This window comes from Anabrus simplex, chromosome 3 (genome assembly GCF_040414725.1).
Source record: "Anabrus simplex isolate iqAnaSimp1 chromosome 3, ASM4041472v1, whole genome shotgun sequence".
NCBI classification, from domain to species: domain Eukaryota; kingdom Metazoa; phylum Arthropoda; class Insecta; order Orthoptera; family Tettigoniidae; genus Anabrus; species Anabrus simplex.
In genome coordinates, this window is record NC_090267.1 from 197,764,344 (window position 1) to 197,787,135 (window position 22,792).

Below are 22,792 nucleotides of genomic sequence, written 5' to 3' on the forward strand. Positions count from 1 at the left end.
TCTTATTTTTTATTTATTTATTATTATTCGTTTAGGCCTACGATGGACCACGTGGTTCTTAACTCTGGTGAGCTCTTTTCTTCCTCTTAGCCCAGTATTCTTTCATTCTAGCGCTATGGATGTCTTTTCTTTCTTGAGTCCATTTCACTCCTACTCCTGGACGCAGCGATTTAGTTGTTAGTGACTGGAGAGAGTCAGATGTCTTGACTAACTTTCTGAACTTATCTCGGTTGTAAATGTCGATGTGATCAATGTTTAGGTATTGTAGGTCTTTCCGTACTAAATTTGTCCATTTGGCATTTGTTGCTTTCCCTCTAGATACAGTGTTGAAGATTCTTGAAGTGAGTCTGTGGCTGTCCATCCTGACTACATGACCATAGAAGATTAGTCTTCTCTTCCTCATAGCTGTTGTAATGCTCTCTATTTTACTGTACAGTTCCTTGTTGTGCCTGATTCTGTAGCCATCTTCTTCTTTAATGGGACCCATAATCCTTCTGAGGATCTTTCGCTCTTTCAGTTCTAGTTTTCTGAGTTGTCCTTTCCGGGTCATGTTTAGGCATTCTGAGGTGTACAGTACAGATGGTCTTACTACGGTGTTGTAGTGTCTAAGTTTAAGATTCAAGGAGAGGGATTTAGACTTGTATATGTTCTTACAAAGATGATAAGCTCTTTCTAATTTAGTGCATCTACTCTTCATTGCAAGATCCTCATTAACATTTAGGGTTATCCACTCTCCAAGATATTTGAATGAGTTGACCTTGTGTATTATTTTGTCCCCCAAAGAAATGAAGTTGGGTGCTTCTCTGATGTTTGTTAGCAATTCTGTTTTATTGACAGTGATCTTTAGCCCTGCTTTAACTGCTATGCGTTCTAGGGAGGATAGCTGGAACGTAGCTTCTTCCATACTTGAAGCTAAGAGTGTGAGGTCATCTGTGAAGGCTAAGCAAGTAACTGTTAACTTGTCTTTTTTGTAGCTGATTTTTAATCCAGAGTTGTCAGCTAGTGTTTTCGTCCATTCCCGAATGACCTTCTCCAGTAGACAGTTAAACAGGATAGGGGACAAACCATTCTAACACCTGTTTTGATCTCAAAGCTTTTTGATAATACCCCTCTGAATTTGACTTTGGACATGGTGTTTGTCAGAGTAGCCTTCATAAGATTCAAAGTCTTCTTATCCAGTCCCATTTCAGTCAACGTCTCGAAGAGGGACTGTCTGTCTACCGAGTCATAAGCCTTCTGGAAGTCAACGAAAATTGCTACATAGGGTGAGGTGCTGAGGTTTTTGTAGGTAAAGATAGTTTTGAGGTTCAGAATCTGCTCTGTGCATGATCTTGACTTCCTAAATCCAGCTTGGTACTCTCCTATGCAGGAATCTAATTGTGCCTCCACTCTTTTAAGCAATGCTTTGGAGAAGATTTTGTACGTCACTGATTATTATTATTATTATTATTATTATTATTATTATTATTATTATTATTATTATTATAAAAGCTGTTGTTCATATGGTAACATTTCTGAGTGGCAAGCACAGTATGGTCATGGTATGCTACCCGCCTGTCCGCTGCTCTCTTGTCACGTGACCAACACCCGTCCCGACGGAGCAAGTAACACCGGCTCCCTAGAGCAACTATGCGATGACGTCTGGTATATGCCTCAGATATTAAATAACAAGTGGTCTTAAAATAATATATACCTAAGGTGTTTTGAGCGGAAGGGTAAGGCCTGAAAAGGTAATTATTCATATCTCTGAAACTTTGATTTACTAGATTGAAATTCCACATAATGGCTGCTCCTATATGTAGTATTTTTGAAATAAAAAGTGGTCTTAAAACAATACACCACCAGAAGATTTTGATAGGGGAGGGGTGTGAGGCCCTGATGACAAAAATAAATTGCTTGACATTCGAGGTTGAATTTTCACATAGTGGTTTCTCCTTAATGTCTTTTCAATGTACCCCTGAGGGGTTTTGACTGGGGGGGGGGGGGGATATCTGATGACAAACATATTTATTTCTCTGAAACCTTTTGACATTCAACGTTGAATTTTCACGTGATTGTTGGTCCTGTACATCTTAGATTTTAATTAAGAAGTTGTCTTGAAACAACATATTCCTAAGGGGTTTTGACCGGGGTTTGCAGCCTGATGACAAAAATATTAATTTCTCTAAAACTGTTTGACGTACAAGGTTGAAACTTCATATGATTATTGCTCCTATACGCCTTACATTTTAACTAAGAAGTGGTCTTAAAACAACGCACTCTTAAAGGGTTTTAATTGGGGATGAGTTCTAATGACATAACTATTAATTTCTCTGATATCGTTTGACATAAGAGGTTAAAATTTCACATGATGGTTACTCCTAAATGTTTTAGATTTTAAATAACAGGTCTTAAAAATATACCCCTAAGAGATTTTGGGTGACAGAAAGTAGCGGGGGGGGGAGGAGGAGGGGGGTATGACAAAATTATTCATTCCTCCACACTGTTTGACTATGAATTTGTGATTTTACAAGAACTTGGGATGTTGTAGGTGTCATATATGATACCATTCAAAATATTTCACATATATAACGATTGTGATCATGTAGTTGTTGAAGTTCTAAAATTACTTCTTCACAACAGCCAAGGTACTCGCCGGAATTTCCTATTTCTCTTCTTTATTGCCAAAAAGATTTATCAACACTCAGGCGTTTAACAGAAGTAATCTTAAACTTAGTACACGACTGGAAGAACTTTTTTTTTTGAGACTGTATATCATTAATGGTAGGCTACCTACATACTCTTGCCCATATTGAATGTCTAATTTTTAAAGATTTGACTCTCAAATTACCAGTCAAATTCCACAAGCTTAATACATATACATAAACTAAACCAAACCCCATGGTGAAACAGCCCCGATGGGCCATGGCCTACCAAGCGACTGCTGCTCAGCCCAAAGACATGCAGGTTAGGACGTGTCGTGTGGTCAGCACGACGGATCCTCTTGGCCGTTATTCTTGGCTATCTAGACCGGGGATGCCATCTGTGTCAGATAGCTCCTCAATTGTAATCACGTAGTCTGATTGGACCTCGAACCAGCCCTCGGATGCAAATAAAAATCCCTGACCTGGCTGGAAATCGAACTCGGGACCTCCGGATAAGAGGCAGGCATGCTACCCCTACACCACTAGGCCTAAATAATAATGGAGGTTTCGTCTCTATTTTTGCCAGAAATTAGTGCTGCCCCTCTATGAACATAAAATTCTGTCTTAGATTTCAAATAAGTCGTCTTAAAACAATACACCCCTAAGGGATTTTGACTGGGAGGGTGAGGAATGAGGACAAAAATATGCATTTATATGAAACCGTTTGTATAATGAAGTAAAAATTTCAATTGATATTCTAGGTGTTAAATATGGGTAACAAAATTTTGAAACAAATTTAACACCTCAGAGAGTTAAAGAGGGGTTAAGATCTGATAACAAATATATTCATTCCTTCCTCTGAAATGGTTTAATGTACAAAGATAAAGTTCTAAATACTGGTACATGTTTTAAATCTGAGGTGTGTAATTGGAAATATTTTTAAACGTTCCATCCCTAGTGTCAAATGGGGTTAGCTCTGGAAATGAAATTATTCATCCCTCTAAGCCATTTGATGTGTGTTGTGTTTGAGTCATCAGTCCATAGACTGGTTTGATGCAGCCCTCCATGCCACCCTATCCTGTGCTAACCTTTTCATTTCTACGTAACTATTGCATCCTCAGTCTGCTCTAATCTGTTTGTCATATACCTTGGTCTACCCCTACCGTTCTTACCACCTACACTTCCTTCAAAAACCAACTGAACAAGTCCTGGGTGTCTTAAGATGTGTCCTATCATTCTATCTCTTCTTCTCGTCAAATTTAGCCAAATCGATCTCCTCTCACCAATTCGATTCAGTATCTCTTCATTCGTGATTCGATCTATCCATCTCACCTTCAGCATTCTTCTGTAACACCACATTTCAAAAGCTTCTATTCTCTTTCTTTCTGAGCTAGTTATCGTCCATGTTTCACTTCCATACAATGCCACGCTCCACACAAAAGTCTTCAAAAACATCTTTCTAATTCCGATATCAATGTTTGAAGTGAGCAAATTTCTTTTCTTAAGAAAGCTCTTCCTTGCTTGTGCTAGTCTGCATTTTATGTCCCCCTTACTTCTGCCATCGTTAGTTACTTTACTACCCAAGTAACAATATTCATCTACTTCCTTTAAGACTTCGTTTCCTAATCTAATATTTCCTACATCACCTGCCTTCGTTCGACTGCACTCCATTACTTTTGTTTTGGACTTATTTATTTTCATCTTGTACTCCTTACCCAAGACTTCATCCATACCATTCAGCAACTTCTCGAGATCTTCTGCAGTCTCAGATAAAATAACAATATCATCAGCAAATCTCAAGGTTTTGATTTCCTCTCCTTGGACTGTGATTCCCTTTCCAAATCTCTCTTTGATTTCCTTTACTGCCTGTTCTATGTAAACATTGAAAAGGAGAGGGGACAAACTGCAGCCTTGCCTCACTCCTTTCTGGATTGCTGATTCTTTTTCAAAGCCCTCGATTCTTATCACTGCAGACTGATTTTTATACAGGTTGTAGATAATTCTTCGTTCTCGGTATCTGATCCCTATCATCCTCAGAATCATAAATAGCTTGTTCCAATCAACATTATCGAATGCCTTTTCTAGATCTACGAATGCCATGTACGTGGGCTTGTCCTTCTTGATTCGATCCTCTAAGATCAGACGTAAAGTCAGGATTGCTTCACGTGTTCCTACATTTCTCCTGAAGCCAAATTGATCTTCTCCCAACTCAGCTTCAACTTGTTTTTCCATTCTTCTGTAAATAATATGTGTTAAAATTTTGCAGGCATGAGATACTAAACTAATGGTGCGGTAGTTTTCACACCTGTCAGCACCGGCTTTCTTGGGAATAGGTATAACAACATTCTGCCGAAAATCGGATGGGACTTCTCCTGTCTCATACATCCTGCACACTAAATGAAATAACCTTACCATGCTGGTTTCTCCTAAGGCAGTCAGTAGTTCAGAGGGAATATCATCAGTTCCAGGTGCCTTGTTCCTATTTAGGTCAGTCACAGCTCTGTCAAACTCTGACCTCAAAATTGTGTCTCCCATTTCATCAGCATCAACAGCCTCTTCATGTTCCAGAACCAAATTATCTACATCGTTACCTTGATACAACTGTTGGATATGCTCCTGCCATCTTTCTGCTTTGTCTTCTTTCCCTAGAAGTGGCTTTCCACCTGAGCTCTTAATATTCATGCACCTAGATTTCCTTTCTCCAAAGGTTTCCTTGATTTTCCTGTATGCAGCATCTACCTTTCCCAAGACCATACAGTCTTCGACATCCTTGCACTTCTCCTTCAGCCATTCTTCCTTAGCTACCTTGCACTTTCTATCCACTTCATTCTTTAATCGCCTGTATTCTTTTCTGCCCTCTTCATTTCTAGCATTCTTGTATTTTCGTCGTTCATCAATCAGGTCTAGTATCTCCTGAGTTATCCACTGATTCTTAGTTTATCTTTTCTTCCTTCCTAACATTTCTTCAGCTGCCCTACTGACTTCATTTTTCATGACTCTCCACTCTTCCTCTATAGTGTTTCCTTCAGCCTTTTCATTTAGTCCTTGTGCAACATGTTCCTTGAAACAATCTCTCACACCCTTTTCTTTCAACTTGTCTAGATCCCATCTTTTTGCATTCTTTCCTTTCTTCAATTTCTTCAACTTCAGATGGCATTTCATGACCAACAAGTTGTGGTCAGAGTCCACGTCTGCTCCTGGGAAAGTTTTGCAATCCAACACCTGGTTTCTGAATCTCTGCCTAATCATAATGAAGTCTATTTGATACCTTCCAGTGTCTCCAGGTCTCGTCCACGTATAAAGCCGCCGTTTGTGGTGTTTGAACCAAGTATTGGCAAGGACTAAATTATGATCAGTGCAGAATTCAACCAGCCGACTTCCTCTTTCGTTCCTTTGTCCCAATCCGAATTCTCCTACTGTACTACCTTCTCTTCCTTGGCCTACCACTGCATTCCAGTCTCCCATCACAATTAGATTCTCGTCACCTTTTACATATTGAATTAAATCTTCTATCTCCTCATATATTCTTTCGATTTCTTCATCATCCGCTGAACTAGTAGGCATATAGACCTGCACAATTGCGGTGGGCATTGGTTTGGTGTCTATCTTGACAACAATAATTCTTTCACTATGCTGGTCGTAGTAGCTTATCCGCTGCCCTATTTTCTTATTCATTATTAAACCAACTCCTGCATTTCCCCTGTTTGATTTCGTGTTGATAATTCGGTAGTCGCCTGACCAAAAATCCTGTTCTTCCTGCCAACGTACTTCACTTATACCAACTACATCTAACTTTAGCCTATCCATCTCCCTTTTCAGATTCTCTAACCTACCACAACGATTCAAACTTCTAACATTCCACGCTCCGGCTCGCAGAATGTCAGTATCCATCTTCCTGATGATCGCCCCCTCTCGTGTAGCCCCCACCCGGAGATCCGAATGGGGGACTAGTTTACCTCCGGAATATTTTACTCGGGAGGAAGCCATCATCAGTACATCATTCATACAGAGAGCTGCATGTCCTCGGGAGGTAGTTACGGCTGTAGTTTCCCGTTGCTTTCAGCCGTGTAGCAGTATCAACACAGCTAAGCCATGTTGAGTATTATTACAAGGCCGTATCAGTCAATCATCTAGACTGCCACCCTTGCAACTACCGAAAGGCTGCTACCCCCCTTTCGATGAACCATTCGTTAGTCTGGTCTCTCAACAGATACCCATCCGATATGGTTGCACCTGCGGCTCGGCTATCTGCATCATTGGGACACGCAAGCCTCCCCACCGCGGCAAGGTCACATGGTTCGCAGAGGAGGCCATTTGATGTACAAAGTTATAAATTTGATGTACAAAGTTATAAATTTACCAGAAGGTTCTTCTGTAATGTTCTAGGTGTAAGATATCATATACTTCAACATTTTTCTCTCCTAAGGAGTTTAGATGGTGGTTGACTCTCAAACACAATATCCATTCTTCCAAAACTGTTTCAAGCAAGAACTTAAAATTTTACATGAAGGGTGGTCTTCTATATCCTAGAAGTTATAAATATTTAAAAAGATTCACTCCTTAAAAATGCATTCATACCTCCATAACTGTTCGATGTACAAAATAAAAATTTCACAGGTTGGGTGCTTTTAGGTCCTAGATGTTAAATAAGATAAGGTTTAAAACATTCCACTTCTTCTGTGCAGGGTTCAGATGAGTGTTTAACAATCAATCAGTAAATACTGATCTGCATTTAGGACAGTCGCCCAAGTGGCAGATTCTCTATTTGTTGATTCCTAGTCTTTTCTTAAATGATTTCAAAGAAATTGGAAATTTATTAAATATCTCCCTTGGTAAGTTATTCCAATCCCCAGCTCCCCTTCCTATAAACGAATATTTGCCCCAATTTATCCTCTTGAATTCCAATATTATCTTCATATTGTGATCTTTCTTACTTTTAAAGACACCACTCAAACTTATTCGTCTACTAATGTCATTCCACGCCATCTCTCCGCTGACAGCTCGGAACTTACCACTTAGTAGAGCAGCTCTTCTTCTTTCTCCCAAGTCTTCCCAGTCCAAACTTTGCAACATTTTTGTAATGCTACTCTTTTGTAGGAAATCACCCAGAACAAATCAAGCTGCTTTTCTTTGGATTTTTTTCCAGTTCTTGAATCAGGTAATCCTTGTGAGGGCCCCATACACTGAAACCATACTCTAGTTGGAGTTCTTACCAGAGACTTATATGCCCTCTCCTTTACATCCTTACTGTGTCTGTTATGTCATCAGCCCAGAGGCTGGTTGGATCCTCAAATAGCACCACCAAAGGCTATGCAGTTATTGGAAAACCACAAAAACCAATGGCAGTACCAAAATGAGGCGTACTAGGCAACAAGACGAGGAGTGAGGTAGTTTTGCCATTGCTTTTCTCACTGGGCCAGACAGTGCTGTTGTAGCTCAACAAATGCTATGAGCAACACCTTTCTTGACATTCAGATGCACTGGTTGTGCTCTGAAGGCCATTGCTCAGCACCACCCATACCCCAGCAGCTTCCATATTGTCACAGCCATGGATGAGACTGGGACTTCACTGGAAGCTACATTTCGCTCTGGCCTGTGCCAAGAGATGGAACATTCTTTTTTCAACCCCTAAACACCCTCATAACCATGCACAGAAATCTGTACCCTTTATTTACAATCCCATGGGGTCTTACCAGAGACTTATATGCCCTCTCCTTTACATCCTTACTACAACTCCTAAACACCCTCATAACCATACTCAGAAATCTGTACCCTTTATTTTCAATCCTATTTATGTGATTACCCCAATGATGGTCTTTCCTTATATTAACACCTAGATACTTACAGTGATCCCCAAAAGGAACTTTCACCCCATCAAAGCAGTAATTAAAACAGAGAGGATTTTTCTTATTTGTGAAACTCACAATCTGACTAAGATCAGAAAATAATAATTCCCAAAACCGTTTGACGTAGGAACTAAGGGTGTATTTTACAGGCTCAGCCGACAGTGGACTCGCCAAAATTTAAAACTTTAAACAATAACTTCCAATTTAAAACCGTAGCAAAGTACAGGTATTTTGCTAGTGTAAATATGAGGGGCAGACAAATGAAAACTAAACACCTGCTACAACATGCCCATTGAATGGTTTTATTCAAAGGTAATTACCAAAATTGTTAATACATTTTACAACTGGTTGACGAGATGATCCATTTTAGTTTTGTAGAAAGAGGTAGGTAGATGGATCCACAACCACACCCACTCTTGCACTTCCTCATCCGAATGAAACAGACATCCACAAATGTCTTTCTTCAGGTTGCCAAAAATATGAAAATCACAAGGTGAAAGATCCAGACTGTACAGAGGATGTTGTGTTTCCCAACCAAATCGCTGAATCGCCTTTGCCATATAAGAAGTATGGGGGTGAGCATTATTATGCAACAGTATGACTCCATCAGACAGCATTCCAGGGCGTTTTGATTTTATAGTGCATCGCAGTTTCAGCAAAGTGTCCTCATAGCCATATACAGCAGACTTGCGATGATGAGTTTCACGTACTCCAGCACCCTCAGCCACCAGAACATGAACCGTACTTCTGTGCTTTTCTTTGCTTGCTTCCATTTCTACAGCTGGACGAACACACTAGGCCAGTCCGCACACCATCAAGGGCATAACCCAACAACTGCGTGCGCCTGTGAGTGGTCAGTTCTCGTACCACAGAGATGACCGTATTGATACATAACAACAGTGTTTCCACCTCTTGTGCGGAAGGTGTGTTACGGCAGATGTTCAGTTTTCATTGGACTGCCCCTTATAGATACAGAGATATAAGGGTGGAAGGGCAAGATTTTAAACTATTTTCTGTTTGAAATGGAAAAGGGGAGATATTCCTGAAGTTTGTACTGTCTTGGAATACATTTTGAAGCTTGAAGGAACATATTGGAAGCATGCTATGCAAATTAGAATATCAAATATGTAAATAATACCAGTATCTTAAGTAAGAAATGTATGAAAGTTAAATTACAAGTAGGAAATACCAGACTGGAATATTACACATTATTGGGCTGTGTAGTCTCCTAGAATGACTCTTGGTTATAATGAAAATTAGGAGGATATATTGAAACATTCAGAAACTGGAAATAACACATTGAAATAGTGTAATATTTACTAATATGAGCCATCATTAGGAAGGTATTCATAATGTAAAGGGTTAAAGATCAATTTAGGAATAAACATACTGGATGTTAAGTTAAAGGAGATGTCCCCAGTGTCAGTGTCCTTCTATATAACGACAGTGTGTTACTTACAGTGCTTCGGACTGCTGTCCTAAGTTCTTAGTACAATTTAACAACCACCATCAAACTGACATTGATGGTAGTGAACTTCATCTGTCTGACACACAGTTTTGTTGAAGAGAAGGTGAAGTATCAGTCAGTAGACCTTGTCTCATGAAAAGTTTTGTATGTTGCATTGTTTTTTTATTGCAGAGACTACAGTACAGTATATCATACGAATGGTCACAACACAAAATTAATTTGTTGTGAGACTTGGGGGGTTTATTATTTTATATTTGTTTTAGGAGTTGCATTGAGGTCAATTATAGTTATCTATGAGGAAAACAATGCACTCAGAATGCTCTCTCCCATGGTCAGGTTATGAACCTAACGTTTGGGATCTCCAGCTCCCTTATAAAGGTATTCTGCCTGATGGTTTCCTGATCAGATTAGCTGTTTATCCTTATTTAATTACTTCATGAAAATAATCAAGCATAAGGAAATCTCAAAATTTATTATAGTAAGTAGGTATGGTTGGAAGGGACCTTATTTTTTAAAATCTTTATTACCCTACAAATTGAAATATGTTTATTAATCTTTCTGGTTTTCATTATCTAATATTTCCTACCCAGATGTAGGCTATTTGTTTCTTTCTTTCATGTAGAATCTTTTAACTCCTGATGCACCCCTGTGTGTAGCATGCAACAGTTGTCATGACAGTCAGACCAGTATTGATTGTAACTGGCCCATCCAGAGCCCTCTGTTGAGAGTTTATGATAAGAAATCAATATCTCCATGTGCCAGGGAGGCCATGACAGTGAAGTTGAATGGTGACCATTGAGTTCTTGTGAACACTGTGACATTTTTCTCTGTTATGCGGTTATTGTCATTTCATAACTTTTGAGTTTTTCACATGAAAGTGAAAATGTAGTCTTAAGGACACCTTGTGAACTAATTTATCTGGATTAAAAACTCTTAAAAATACTATGTAGTATTTAAAAATATTAATTGTTTACGGTCATCCATAAGAGAAAACCAGATTGTGATATAGAGTTGGTGTAATTTTGTCTAAAGCAGTTGCAAAGCACATAGGCTTGATGGTGAACTCAGACCCCAGTGTGGATAGCCAATTGGCTAGAATGCTCGACCAAGATATGGCAGGGGCACAAGATACCATCTACTTGTGCAACTTCCGTGTATCAGTAGATGGTGAATGGCTTTGTTTGAAAGAGCTGCAAGATGTTGAATTCTCAGTCCCTGATACATCTCAACCTTCTACCCCCTCCCCTGAAGGAACACTACCACTCCTAGGTATGTAAAAGTCATACAAGAATTTATGATTTAAATTTATTCCAAACATATCTTCAGTGGCCCATCAAACAATAAATGTTGTAGGGAATTTATGTATTCAGTATCTTTCAAGAACGTTTTGGTTCCCTGTCAACCTGTATTTTATACTGTTATATTTTATACATTTTTGCAGATAAATTTCTGACTTCTCATTTTCTTTTTTAGCAAGAATCTCATTACATCACGATTTTTATTTAATTTCTGAATTTTAGTTGTATTGCCTTTGAGTTACTTTGAAAATCTTCTAAAAGAAGTCCTTCCAAGGAAGTTTGATCGGCTAGTTATTTTCTTCAAGTACTGTACTCAGAATTATGTAAGACCCTTTTTTTTTTTCATGAAGAAGTAGCTTCTGATTTGATGGATTCCTAGAGTTGCAAATGCGAGCCTCTTGGAGACTAAATCTACATGTAGCGAAGTTGTGGCTAGGGTCCTTTGAGTGTTGTCTATAAGCATGAATGCTTTAGTGCCTTTTGATAGTCTAACTCGTGGATTGTTTATTTATGGCAATCATTAAATTGTAACAGATTATTTCTCATACCCTCTCTTTCATGACAACTTCTTGAGTGCATATCTACAGCCCTCTTCTTCTGGTTTCGTCTCCTACCTACAGTATTAATAAGTGTCTTAAATGTTCTGCCAGACCATCATATTCTGCAGATAACTTGTAGTAGCAGATTCTGAACTTATTGCTACTTATTTAATGCATTTTGAGCACCATATTTGTTTAATTCTTTGTAGACTTTCCTTTTAAAACTACTATTGTTCAAATTATATACTGTCACTCCTAGTGTACAAAGATGATGTGTTTTTTGTTAAGACTTGACATTTGGACTTTAATGGTCATGGTTGTTGGCTAGCCTATCAAATATAAACTCGTAAAATAGGTTACTGAGCTGAGTTTTAATCTGCTGTTATTGAAAAGAATCAATCAGTTAAGTGGATTGAGTTATAACTTGATTCAGTTTAAGATGAATTAACGTAGAGGTTGCGTCAGCTTGTTAAGAGCCGGAGTATGAAAAGTCTTTTCTGTTAGTCGAACATAAATGCTTCATCTTCTTGAAACATGGACAATGGCTAAGTGGTCTAGTACATGGTCCTGAGGGTAGGAATACAGTTGGTATGGAATAAGAGTGGGCATCTTGAACATATTCTGAGTCATGAAGAAGCAGTTTCTGAGTTGATGGATTCCCAGAGTTGAAAATTTTGAGCCTATTGGAGACTATAATTTAAATAAGCCCAGTTGTGGGCATGAATGTTTTATTGTGTTTTGATAATCTGCCTAACTAATGAATTCTTTGTTATCTACTAGGAAGGTACCCGTGCTTTGTAACGGCATTATACTGAAATTTATAATTGAATGCTTAACGTTTTATATATAATCCATTGAAATTCGCGATCAGACGCTTTTTCTGAGAGAATCCGCCAAAATTTGCGATCTGACTCATTTTCTGAGAGATTACGCCAAAGTTCCTCCCATTTTTCAATCTTTCTTTCCAGCAATCGATTTTGTACTTCCCAGGCTAGGGTTCCTAGATCTTTGCCATCTTTTGCTATTTAAGCATTTTTTATGGATCAAATCCTTGAGGAGATCCGGCATGGTGTTGTCTTGGGTGCCTTGGCGGTACTGAATCCGCGGCTGGACTGCATTCGTAGTCATTACCCGGCCAGAACCAGTATCCACCGTGGTCCGCACATTTTGACGACGGTCCGGAACATTATTATTATTATTATTATTATTATTATTATTATTATTATTATTATTATTATTATTATTGATCTTCTGGACCCCGCAGCAAGATGCAAGACCCCTATTTGGCAGTAAATTACATCTGCTGTCATTGTCATCGCTGACAATGTGACCAGCACCATTGCCGCGCGTAGGAATGTGTGCGGGATTTCTGGTGATGCAAATGATATACTTCCATGCATTATTGACCTTATTATAGAGGTGAACAATAGCACAGTCAATATCATTCCTATCATTTATTTCAAATGTGTTTCAATTTTTATTTATATGCCAGCAGAATCTACTGTAATATAACTTTAAGTTCTCCAATCAATTGGTCGCAATTCCTTTTTCAACCCACTGCTGTTAAGTTAATTTACCCCCCCCCCCCCCAAAAGAAAAGGTTAGTTTCTTTGTTTAAAGCAGATTCCAAATACCAATGTTCACGTCTGTTACCTTCAGTTTTGAAATATAAGTAACACCAATAAAAAATTCACTTTTTTCACTTCTTTTCACACTCCCCTCCTCCCTGTAAGTAAATTTTTCAGAAAAAACTTATTTCTTTATTAGTAAAGGATCTTCTAAATACCAATTATCACGACTGTACACTCTCCAGTTTTTTTTTTTTTTTTTTTTTTTTTTTAGCTACTTGCTTTACGTCACACTGACACAAATAGGTCTTATGGCGACGATGGGATAGGAAAGGCCTAGGAGTTGGAAGGAGGTGGCCGTGGCCTTAATTAAGGTACAGTCTTAGCATTTGCCTGGTGTGAAATTGGGAAACCACGGAAAACCATTTTCAGGGCTGCCGACAGTGAGGTTTGAACCCACTATCTCCTGGATGCAAAGCTCACAGCCGCGTGCTCCTGACCGCACGGCCAACTCGCCCGGTTCTCTTCAGTTTTTGAGATATATGACCTCGTAAAAGGAATTCAACTTCTTTTCACCCCTACCCCCAAGATGATTTTCTCCCAAAAATGTGTTTTTCATTGTTTTTAAAGGAGATCCAAATACCTATTTTCACGTCTGTGACAGCTTTAGTTTTTATTAGATGTAAGTAATGAAATATAAAATTTTTAACTTAATTGGTATCCTCAAGTGCCTTTTCACTTTCATTTTTTAAAGTCATTAATCTCCATGGATACCTTCAACATTTTTTACATTGTTTTCTTTATACACAACTATATAGAATTTCCTTTCCACTGCAATAATATATTTGTTCAACTCACATTTGACTAAGACAGTACTTTGCATATATGCTCAATTCTACATCTCATCAAGATTATGAATGATTAAAGAGTGTATCTGCGCTTCGCAGTGATAAGAATATCATAAGACTTCTTCTCCTCTACCACAACAACACTATCCATATATGCCCATTTCCACATCTCATCAAGACTGTGAATTTTGAATTGTATCTACGTTCTTGAATGGTTGGTTGAGTCATCAGTCCATAGACTGGTTTGACGCAGCTCTCCATGCCACCCTATCCTGTGCTAACCTTTTAATTTCTACGTAACTATTGCATCCTACATCTGCTCTAATCTGTTTGTCATATTCATACCTTGGTCTACCCCTACCGTTCTTGCCACCTATACTTCCTTCAAAAACCAACTGAACAAGTCCTGGGTGTCTTAAGATGTGTCCTGTCATTCTATCTCTTCTTCTCGTCAAATTTAGCCAAATTGATCTCCTCTCACCAATTCGATTCAGTATCTCTTCATTCGTGATTCGATCTATCCATCTCACCTTCAGCATTCTTCTGTAACACCACATTTCAAAAGCTTCTATTCTCTTTCTTTCTGAGCTAGTTATCGTCCATGTTTCACTTCCATACAATGCCACGCTCCACACAAAAGTCTTCAAAAACATCTTTCTAATTCCGATATCAATGTTTGAAGTGAGCAAATTTCTTTTCTTAAGAAAGCTCTTCCTTGCTTGTGCTAGTCTGCATTTTATGTCCTCCTTACTTCTGCCATCGTTAGTTACTTTACTACCCAAGTAACAATATTCATCTACTTCATTTAAGACTTTGTTTCCTAATCTAATATTTCCTACATCACCTACCTTCGTTCGACTGCACTTCATTACTTTTGTTTTGGACTTATTTATTTTCATCTTGTACTCCTTACCTAAGACTTCATCCATACCATTCAGCAACTTCTCGATCTTCTGCAGTCTCAGATAAAATAACAATATCATCGGCAAATTTTAAGGTTTTGATTTCCTCTCCTTGGACTGTGATTCCCTTTCCAAATTTCTCTTTGATTTCCTTTACTGCCTGTTCTATGTAAACATTGAAAAGGAGAGGGGACAAACTGCAGCCTTGCCTCACTCCTTTCTGGATTGCTACTTCTTTTTCAAAGCCCTCGATTCTTATCACTGCAGACTGATTTTTATACAGGTTGTAGATAATTCTTCGTTCTCGGTATCTGATCCCTATCATCTTCAGAATCATAAATAGCTTGGTCCAATCAACATTATCGAATGCCTTTTCTAGATCTACGAATGCCATGTACGTGGGCTTGTCCTTCTTGAGTCGATCCTCTAAGATCAGACGTAAAGTCAGGATTGCTTCACGTGTTCCTACATTTCTTCTGAAGCCAAACTGATCTTCCCCCAATTCAGCTTCCACTTGTTTTTCCATTCTTCTGTAAATAATACGTGTTAAAATTTTGCAGGCATGATATACTAAACTAATGGTGCGGCAGTTTTCACACCTGTCAGCACCGGCTTTCTTGGGAATAGGTATAACAACATTCTGACGAAAATCGGATGGGACTTCTCCTGTCTCATACATCTTGCACACTAAATGAAATAACCTTACCATGCTGGTTTCTCCTAAGGCAGTGAGTAATTCAGAGGGAATATCATCAATTCCAGGTGCCTTGTTCCTATTTAGGTCAGTCACAGCTCTGTCAAACTCTGACCTCAAAATTGTGTCTCCCATTTCATCAGCATCAACAGCCTCTTCATGTTCCAGAACCAAATTATCTACATCGTTACCTTGATACAACTGTTGGATACTACAAAGAATACTACAAAGAATATTTTAAGACTTCTTCTTCTTCTCATATATTCCTATAGTTAAGTGAACTAATTTCTTACAACAAATGTGTTTTCAGGAAATTCTATAAACAATTTTTCATAGTGTTAAACCTACATGTTTTAAGACCATCTTTAAAACAACTGTGTTTCAAATACTTTATTCTAGATGCGATATGGCTGAAGATGACCTTTAAATAGGTCGAAACTAGTCCCGTTAAATGTTTATTTTATAAATATTTAATTTGTATTGAAAAGATGGAAATAACTCGCTTATTATTTTATTTGATTTAATCAAAGTTCAGTACGGACCTAAAAAATGAAATTCATTTCTCTAGATAGAGTTCCCTCTCACTGCTTCTTGGTAGGGCTCACCCTGAATTAGATATCCCAAACAAGTGCATCGACATCAACTCTTGTACTTGAAATGGATTGTTTTTTCTCTGGATGTGCTGCTTGCACCTATGACGTCCAAACTATGGGCTCGTGGATTCGTCAATGCTCAGGTTAGCATCACCAGGGAAATATCTTAACCATCTCTGGTTTAGCTGTGTCCAGAGTGGCCAAATTTTTGAAAATTTGTCGTTGCAATCTAAGGTTGTGTTGTCACGTGCACGAAAATACCGTATATCTTCAAATTAGTTTCGTGCCATCACTTGGGCTACACCTTATTGTAAACATCTGCATTCTCTCAGTACATACATTTAAGTGCCATGGTGCAATATCCACTTAGAAAAAGAATTGCAACAAAAGTTTAAATTTCATCTGCAGACAGCCGGAAAGCAGCGTTTCCACTTCGTAAAGCGTAATTTACAGTACTATCAATGGGAGGGGTGATGACTTCATCATCAAAGAATAATTCAAACGTATCAACCGGCTGTCCTTTATTTACTATGTCACATTCTACCCACTTCCTCACACATGCATTTTAAAAAAATCTTCTTTGTTTGTTTCTTCGAAACTGGAAACACACCTACTCCTTGTGACGTCCCCGTAGGATTACCTGCAACCTACAGGTTGAGTGCTCCAAGAGCTTCAGACAAGCATCTGGCTACTGTGGGAATGCTGCTACTATCCAGGTGGGATGTGCTCTTGTCATTTGGCTCCTTGAAACTTCCAGCGCTGGTTCTACGATGTGGAGTTGAGCTGTAATCTGCACAATGCTGCTTCTTAGCTTGTAGTTGTGTAACAAGTGAAATATTGGCTGCAAGTGGAGAATTAATTTCAGCAGCATCTAGATCGAACACTTGGGCAGCACATTCGACCATTAAACCCCCAGCTGTCATTCTTCTCCCAATGAGGTCTGCTTTAGCATGCAGCTGATTGTCAGGCAAATAATTGATATCTCCTCTCGGGTCATCATCATCACTATTCCCATCGCTTGACAGATGGTTCTGTGGCGGCAGGATGAAAAGATCTCCGTCTAAATTCTTCGATAAGTGTCATGATTTACTCTGCAGTAAGTAGTTTGGAACTAAAAAGGAAAAAAAAAAAATTGTATTCAGTGAAATTAAATTTCTCCCGGCCGTGCCCACTGCACATAATTGTGTGCAACTGAATATAGCTCCACATTTGAGAGGGAGAATATAGAACTAATTGGTTCATTGATAACGATATGATTTCTGAGACTTATAATTACTTGAAATGAATATAGATACGTGCAAATATGTTACTAATAAGAGATATAACACACATTCTTGGAGGCAGCATAACTGCTGCTGAAGCACGATATTCATGGACTTTTAATGAGCAACGGTGTGCAACTAACAATGTCACAACTCACTTGTTTCTCACGTTATAACCAACACTATCACCTGCGACAAAGAATCAGTAGCACGTTGTTGTTGTAAGCTTACACATCCTTATGAAATTAGTGCCTACAAATGTGTGCAGTGGGCACCAATGGGGTAATGATGAAAAGTCTTTCGACAACTCCTTGGGTGGATGGAGTAGTCGCGAACATGTCTGTATGTGTGTTGCTCAAATGTACCTTCAAATTCCACCCATGATTGCCCTAGAAATAATTAGTCCTTATAAGGCTCGCATTAATACTATTATATTCTCAGCAATTGTCCATTGTAGATACAACAGAGCATAGATTTGCCCAAAGCCTAGGACAGTAAGCCTGCAGTGTGCAGGAATTAAATTCAAATAATAATAAAATGAAGATGATGTTGAATTTTGCTTTGAACGTTGGGTTATCACAGATAATTGATTCAGCCACATTCTCAGTCATATAATTAAAAAAAAAAAAATGTTTTTCATAACAGTTCAAAGTCTTCAGAGCTATTAAAGTACATATTAGGCATTTTTTACCATGGTTAACTGGATACTCCCTTCATTAACTCATCACTTAAATTTCAGTAATATAACATACACGATAAATCTTGCCAACTTCTGGAAAATCTTTCTGTAAAGTTATACAACTGCAAATTTTACAACAGTACCTTAAAAGGCATCAACAGGTCACAGCCAGAATTGGTTCAAACATCAAATATACATTTTATTGGCACTCTAAAATTGTACTTTAAGCTAGCAGTAACATGCAACTGGTTTATAACTTACATGCCTGTTGTTTAAATCAAAATAATAAAAAATGCTAATAAGACAGAATTATCCACTAAATATTGCACATTGGAATAGAGTCACTTGTTTCATAATAATCCTACAAATAGACTTTTCTTTAAAATAACTTAGAACTTGTGCTTTTGACTGTTGCTGCAAGCTTGTGTCTAGAGTATGCTAAAACAGTCTTTCACTGTTATTAAACCATACTATTTACTACATATTCATTGTGAGTATTGTATCATTTTAACTGGCTGATTGAATGTTAACTTTTATTTAAGAAAACAATCCTTGGCAGAGAAGTTTCCTTCATAAAACTTTCTTCAGCTTATCCCAGTTATTTCACAGGTTTCTGGAACCACCCTGGTTCATTTTGGCTAGGGTTTCAATGCCTGCTACCTTTCCTGAAGTTACGTGATTTTTCAGATTACAATTTTGTTGCCATAAAGCCAGTCTCTGTAGCTCTGTAGTTGACTCCAAGTTGGCAGGTTTAAACCTAGCTCAGTCTGGTGGTATTTGAAGGTACTCAAATGCGTGTCAGCCTTGTATTGATAGATATACTGGCACGTAAAAGAAATCATGCTAGACATAATTCCGGCACTTCAGCATTTCCAAAAACCATAAAAGTAGTTAGTGGTATGTAAAACCAATAACATTATTAGTTGCCATAAACTGGCCCCTGATGAATGAACTCTGTTTAGTGTTGCCATTTCTGTCAATTCATGACTTGCTTGAACCCATATTCAAAGTTCATCATACAGGATTTTTAACTCATTCTGCTGGGTTTAAAAATATATCTGTAGGTTCTTCAATCATGAATTAGTTTCAGTAGACTGAAGAACCTAACAGTTATAAATTAACTGAGTATAAATGAAAAAGAAATGGCTTCCACAACAACAACAAAAAAATGATTGTGCTTCAATGTTCAGTGCATTAGGAAGCATGTTCTTATTCTTATACCACTTTTCTCACACCCTGGTAGAGTATCAGGTGCAAACTGTGTAGCTTACGGGTATTTGGCCCTGCTTTATGACTGGATGACCTTCCTGGTACCAGTCATGGAGGAACATATTCATTGTTACGTGTTTCTGTGATGGTTGTTAGTCTTGTGTGTTGTGTGTGTATCAAGAGGTCACAAACACCCATTTTCCAAGTCAGGCAAATTGCTATAATCTTCGAACAGGCCAGGGCCTCTGAACCAAAGCCATGATGTTGACTATTCAGCCCAGGAGCTGGAAGGATGAGGAAGAAAGTGTACACATAAACAGAGTATACATTTTTATTTTTATTTTGCTTGTGTTAACTCACACCATTTTACAATTCTCCATATGATTACATTTATAGCTCTTACTTCTACATGTGAAATATGACAGCACTAGTATGTCAGTGAAAGACGTTCTATTGCATTCGTATGGTGGCTTCTTTCTTTATTGAGTATGTAGTTCCATGTTAGCTTCTACCCAGAGGCCCCATATTCAGTACCTGGTCTGTCCAGGGTTTTTAATTGTTGTTTGAAGACTGGAACATAGGCTTGAGGGCCTCATGAGGTCAGTCAAAGAGATGTCAGACCGATCAGGGTATGCAACTGTGATAGCTTGGCTGTGATATTTTTATTCTTGAGACCATTGTACTTCAAGTGAATTTAGGATGTTTTGATCTATTTATCAGTACCCTAAAATTTTAGTACTCTAGTTCTTGTCCAGAAATTCACATTAGTATACAGTATATATATTTGATTTGATTTTTTCAGCACGAGACCCTGTTATGATAGAACGCAGCAACCTACTGAATATCTCAAAGCTAATTGTCAAAGAATTAATAGAAACATCATTGAAACATGGTCGAATGTTGGACTCTGATCATATGCCTCTTCAACATTTTTTCATTGTACTGGAACATGTTTTAAGGCATGGTCTGAAGCCTAAAAAGGTAAGGAATTTTTGGTATCTTAAAATATGCAGAGAGTTCTATTATTTCTGTTTAGGAAATAATTTTCCATTAAGAATGAATGAATGCTCTTAAAATTCGCAATAAAGTGATGAGCAGCTCAGAATAATAATGCACTTCTTTATCCTAGATAGTGGAGATAACTTTCCTCATTGTTACATTGAGAATAATGTTGTCGGTCAGTTTTGCAAAGGGTATTTGCATGAAATCCTTATGAAAAAATGAGAAAGACAAATAGCCTCTTGGCATTGCTCCCAGAGTCATTCTTGTTACTTCTTTTTCTGGTATCTGTAAATTACGATGATGATGATGTCTTTAATTCATACAACTTTTGTTCACATTCCCTATAATAGTCAACTTCTAGGACTAATTTGATGTGCAAAATACTGCAACTTGGTACTCTTTTATTCAGTCCTTTGAAAATGCTACTGATACAACAGGATATTCAGCTCAGTTACTGGAAATAATTTATCTGTTCTGACATAGTATCTTTGTAATAAAATTTCTGTTATTTCTTTTGTTCTGTTATTAATGATTTTCATACTCTTCTCTCTGCATACTTGTTCAGGTTTACCTATGGTATAAAAATTGGCATTTCTCGCCTTGAAAGTATATTCTTATTTGTGATAATACAAGCACCAAGCAAGTGGCTGTGCGGTTTGAGTCGCGTAGTTATCAGCATGCGTTCGAGAGATAGTGGGTTCGAACTCCATTGTTCAGCAGCCCTTAATATGATCTTCCATGGCTTCCCATTTTCACACCAGGCAAATGCTGGGGCTGTACCTTAACTAAGGCCACGGTTGGTTTCTTCCCACTTCTAGCCCTTTTCTATCCTACCGTTGCCATAAGACCTAAGTCAGTGTTATGGAAAGCAAATTTGAATAACAAAAAAAGAAAAAAAAATTCTGATGATTCTCTTAATGAGGTTGGTAGTTGTAAAGGTCAGTTTTCACCGTAATTGGAGTATATTGATGTTTCTGAATCAAAGCCCTTAGTTGACAAATGAGTGTCAGATTAAAATGTCCACATGGAAAGAGAGAATGTATCAGTATGTTGGTAATACTTCATGAAATGAAACGTTTCGTGAAATTAATAGTCTTTTAGAATCGGTAATAGCCGTGAAATGTTTCAATTTTTAGAGAATTGCCCAGGGAAATCAGAGGGAAGTAGACAGTTCTTGTGAGATGAGTCAACAGCTGGTAAAGGAGCTAACCAAGTTGAATTATGTACTGTACTCTGGTGGGGGTGTAGGCTGTGTCATTCAATAATTTATTAAGGAATGTATTACAGATACGCTAAGCATAAAATATTGTACATTGTACAGGCCAGTCCGTAAGGAGTTGGGGCATACATACAGACTCCTGTCTCCACTGGGATTAAAAAATGGTCGGGAAATACAATAGAAAGCAGAAATAGGGTACCCAGAAGTCCAAGATGGAACAAGAATACTGTAGGTATTTCCAAACCAAGGTGGAAACTTACATAGCCTCATGGCCAGGCTATACAAAGAACAAGGAACACAGCATGCAGGAGTTCTAGGAAATTACTTAACGGAAAGTCCAACTCTGGGAGGCATGTTTGAAGGCTGCAGTTGACAAGGCAATAAAATGATATTCGAAATCCCGCCCAGCATTGGGCCAATGACAAAATTCACCAGGAAACCATCTCAGAGGCAATCATGACAACATTATATTGTGGGAGGCACTACAGGATAAACTTAATATGTAAAATTAATATGTAAAATTAATATGTAAAAACAGAGTACAGATTCGGAATGAGGAAGAATTTAGAAGCATGACCTGATATTAAAAATTGGTAATTTACGTTCGATTTACAGTGGTAATTCTCGTAAATCAGTGATGCTAATCTCTGAGTGGCTAAAAGCAAGGGACGCTACAAATGGTGCGAAGTTACCCGCCAACAAGACAGGAGCTAAATTTATGATTATAGTAATAACCTGCGATGGATCTGAATACAAATTTTGCACAGAGGCATGAAATGATTAATCACACATGTGGACCATGAAGTGAAGCCCCAGGCAGATCTGCATGTAGCCAAACGGTTAAATTGAAGTTTATCACTCTAACGTAACCTTCCCTGAACCTGGAAAAGTGGTGAAAACAGTATAAATAGAGGGGCGTGAATCGCACAACACACCACTCTGGGAATTTTATTCAGGTCATCACCACGCTTGTTAAGTGATCCAGTACACATAACAAGACCACTCTGGAAAGTTTATTCGGGCCGTCACTACACTCGTCAG

General features: G+C 38.2%; 1 protein-coding gene across 1 annotated transcript in view; it reads left to right on the top strand.

Annotated features, from left to right (window-relative positions):
• LOC136866143 (RUN and FYVE domain-containing protein 2) overlaps positions 1-22,792 on the top strand; it is a 172,489-nt gene that overhangs the window by 20,487 nt on the left and 129,210 nt on the right. Inside the window, exon 2 of the mRNA XM_067142845.2 lies at positions 20,333-20,511. Coding sequence (XP_066998946.1) covers positions 20,333-20,511 — 179 coding nt within the window. The remainder of the gene's footprint in view (positions 1-20,332; positions 20,512-22,792) is intronic.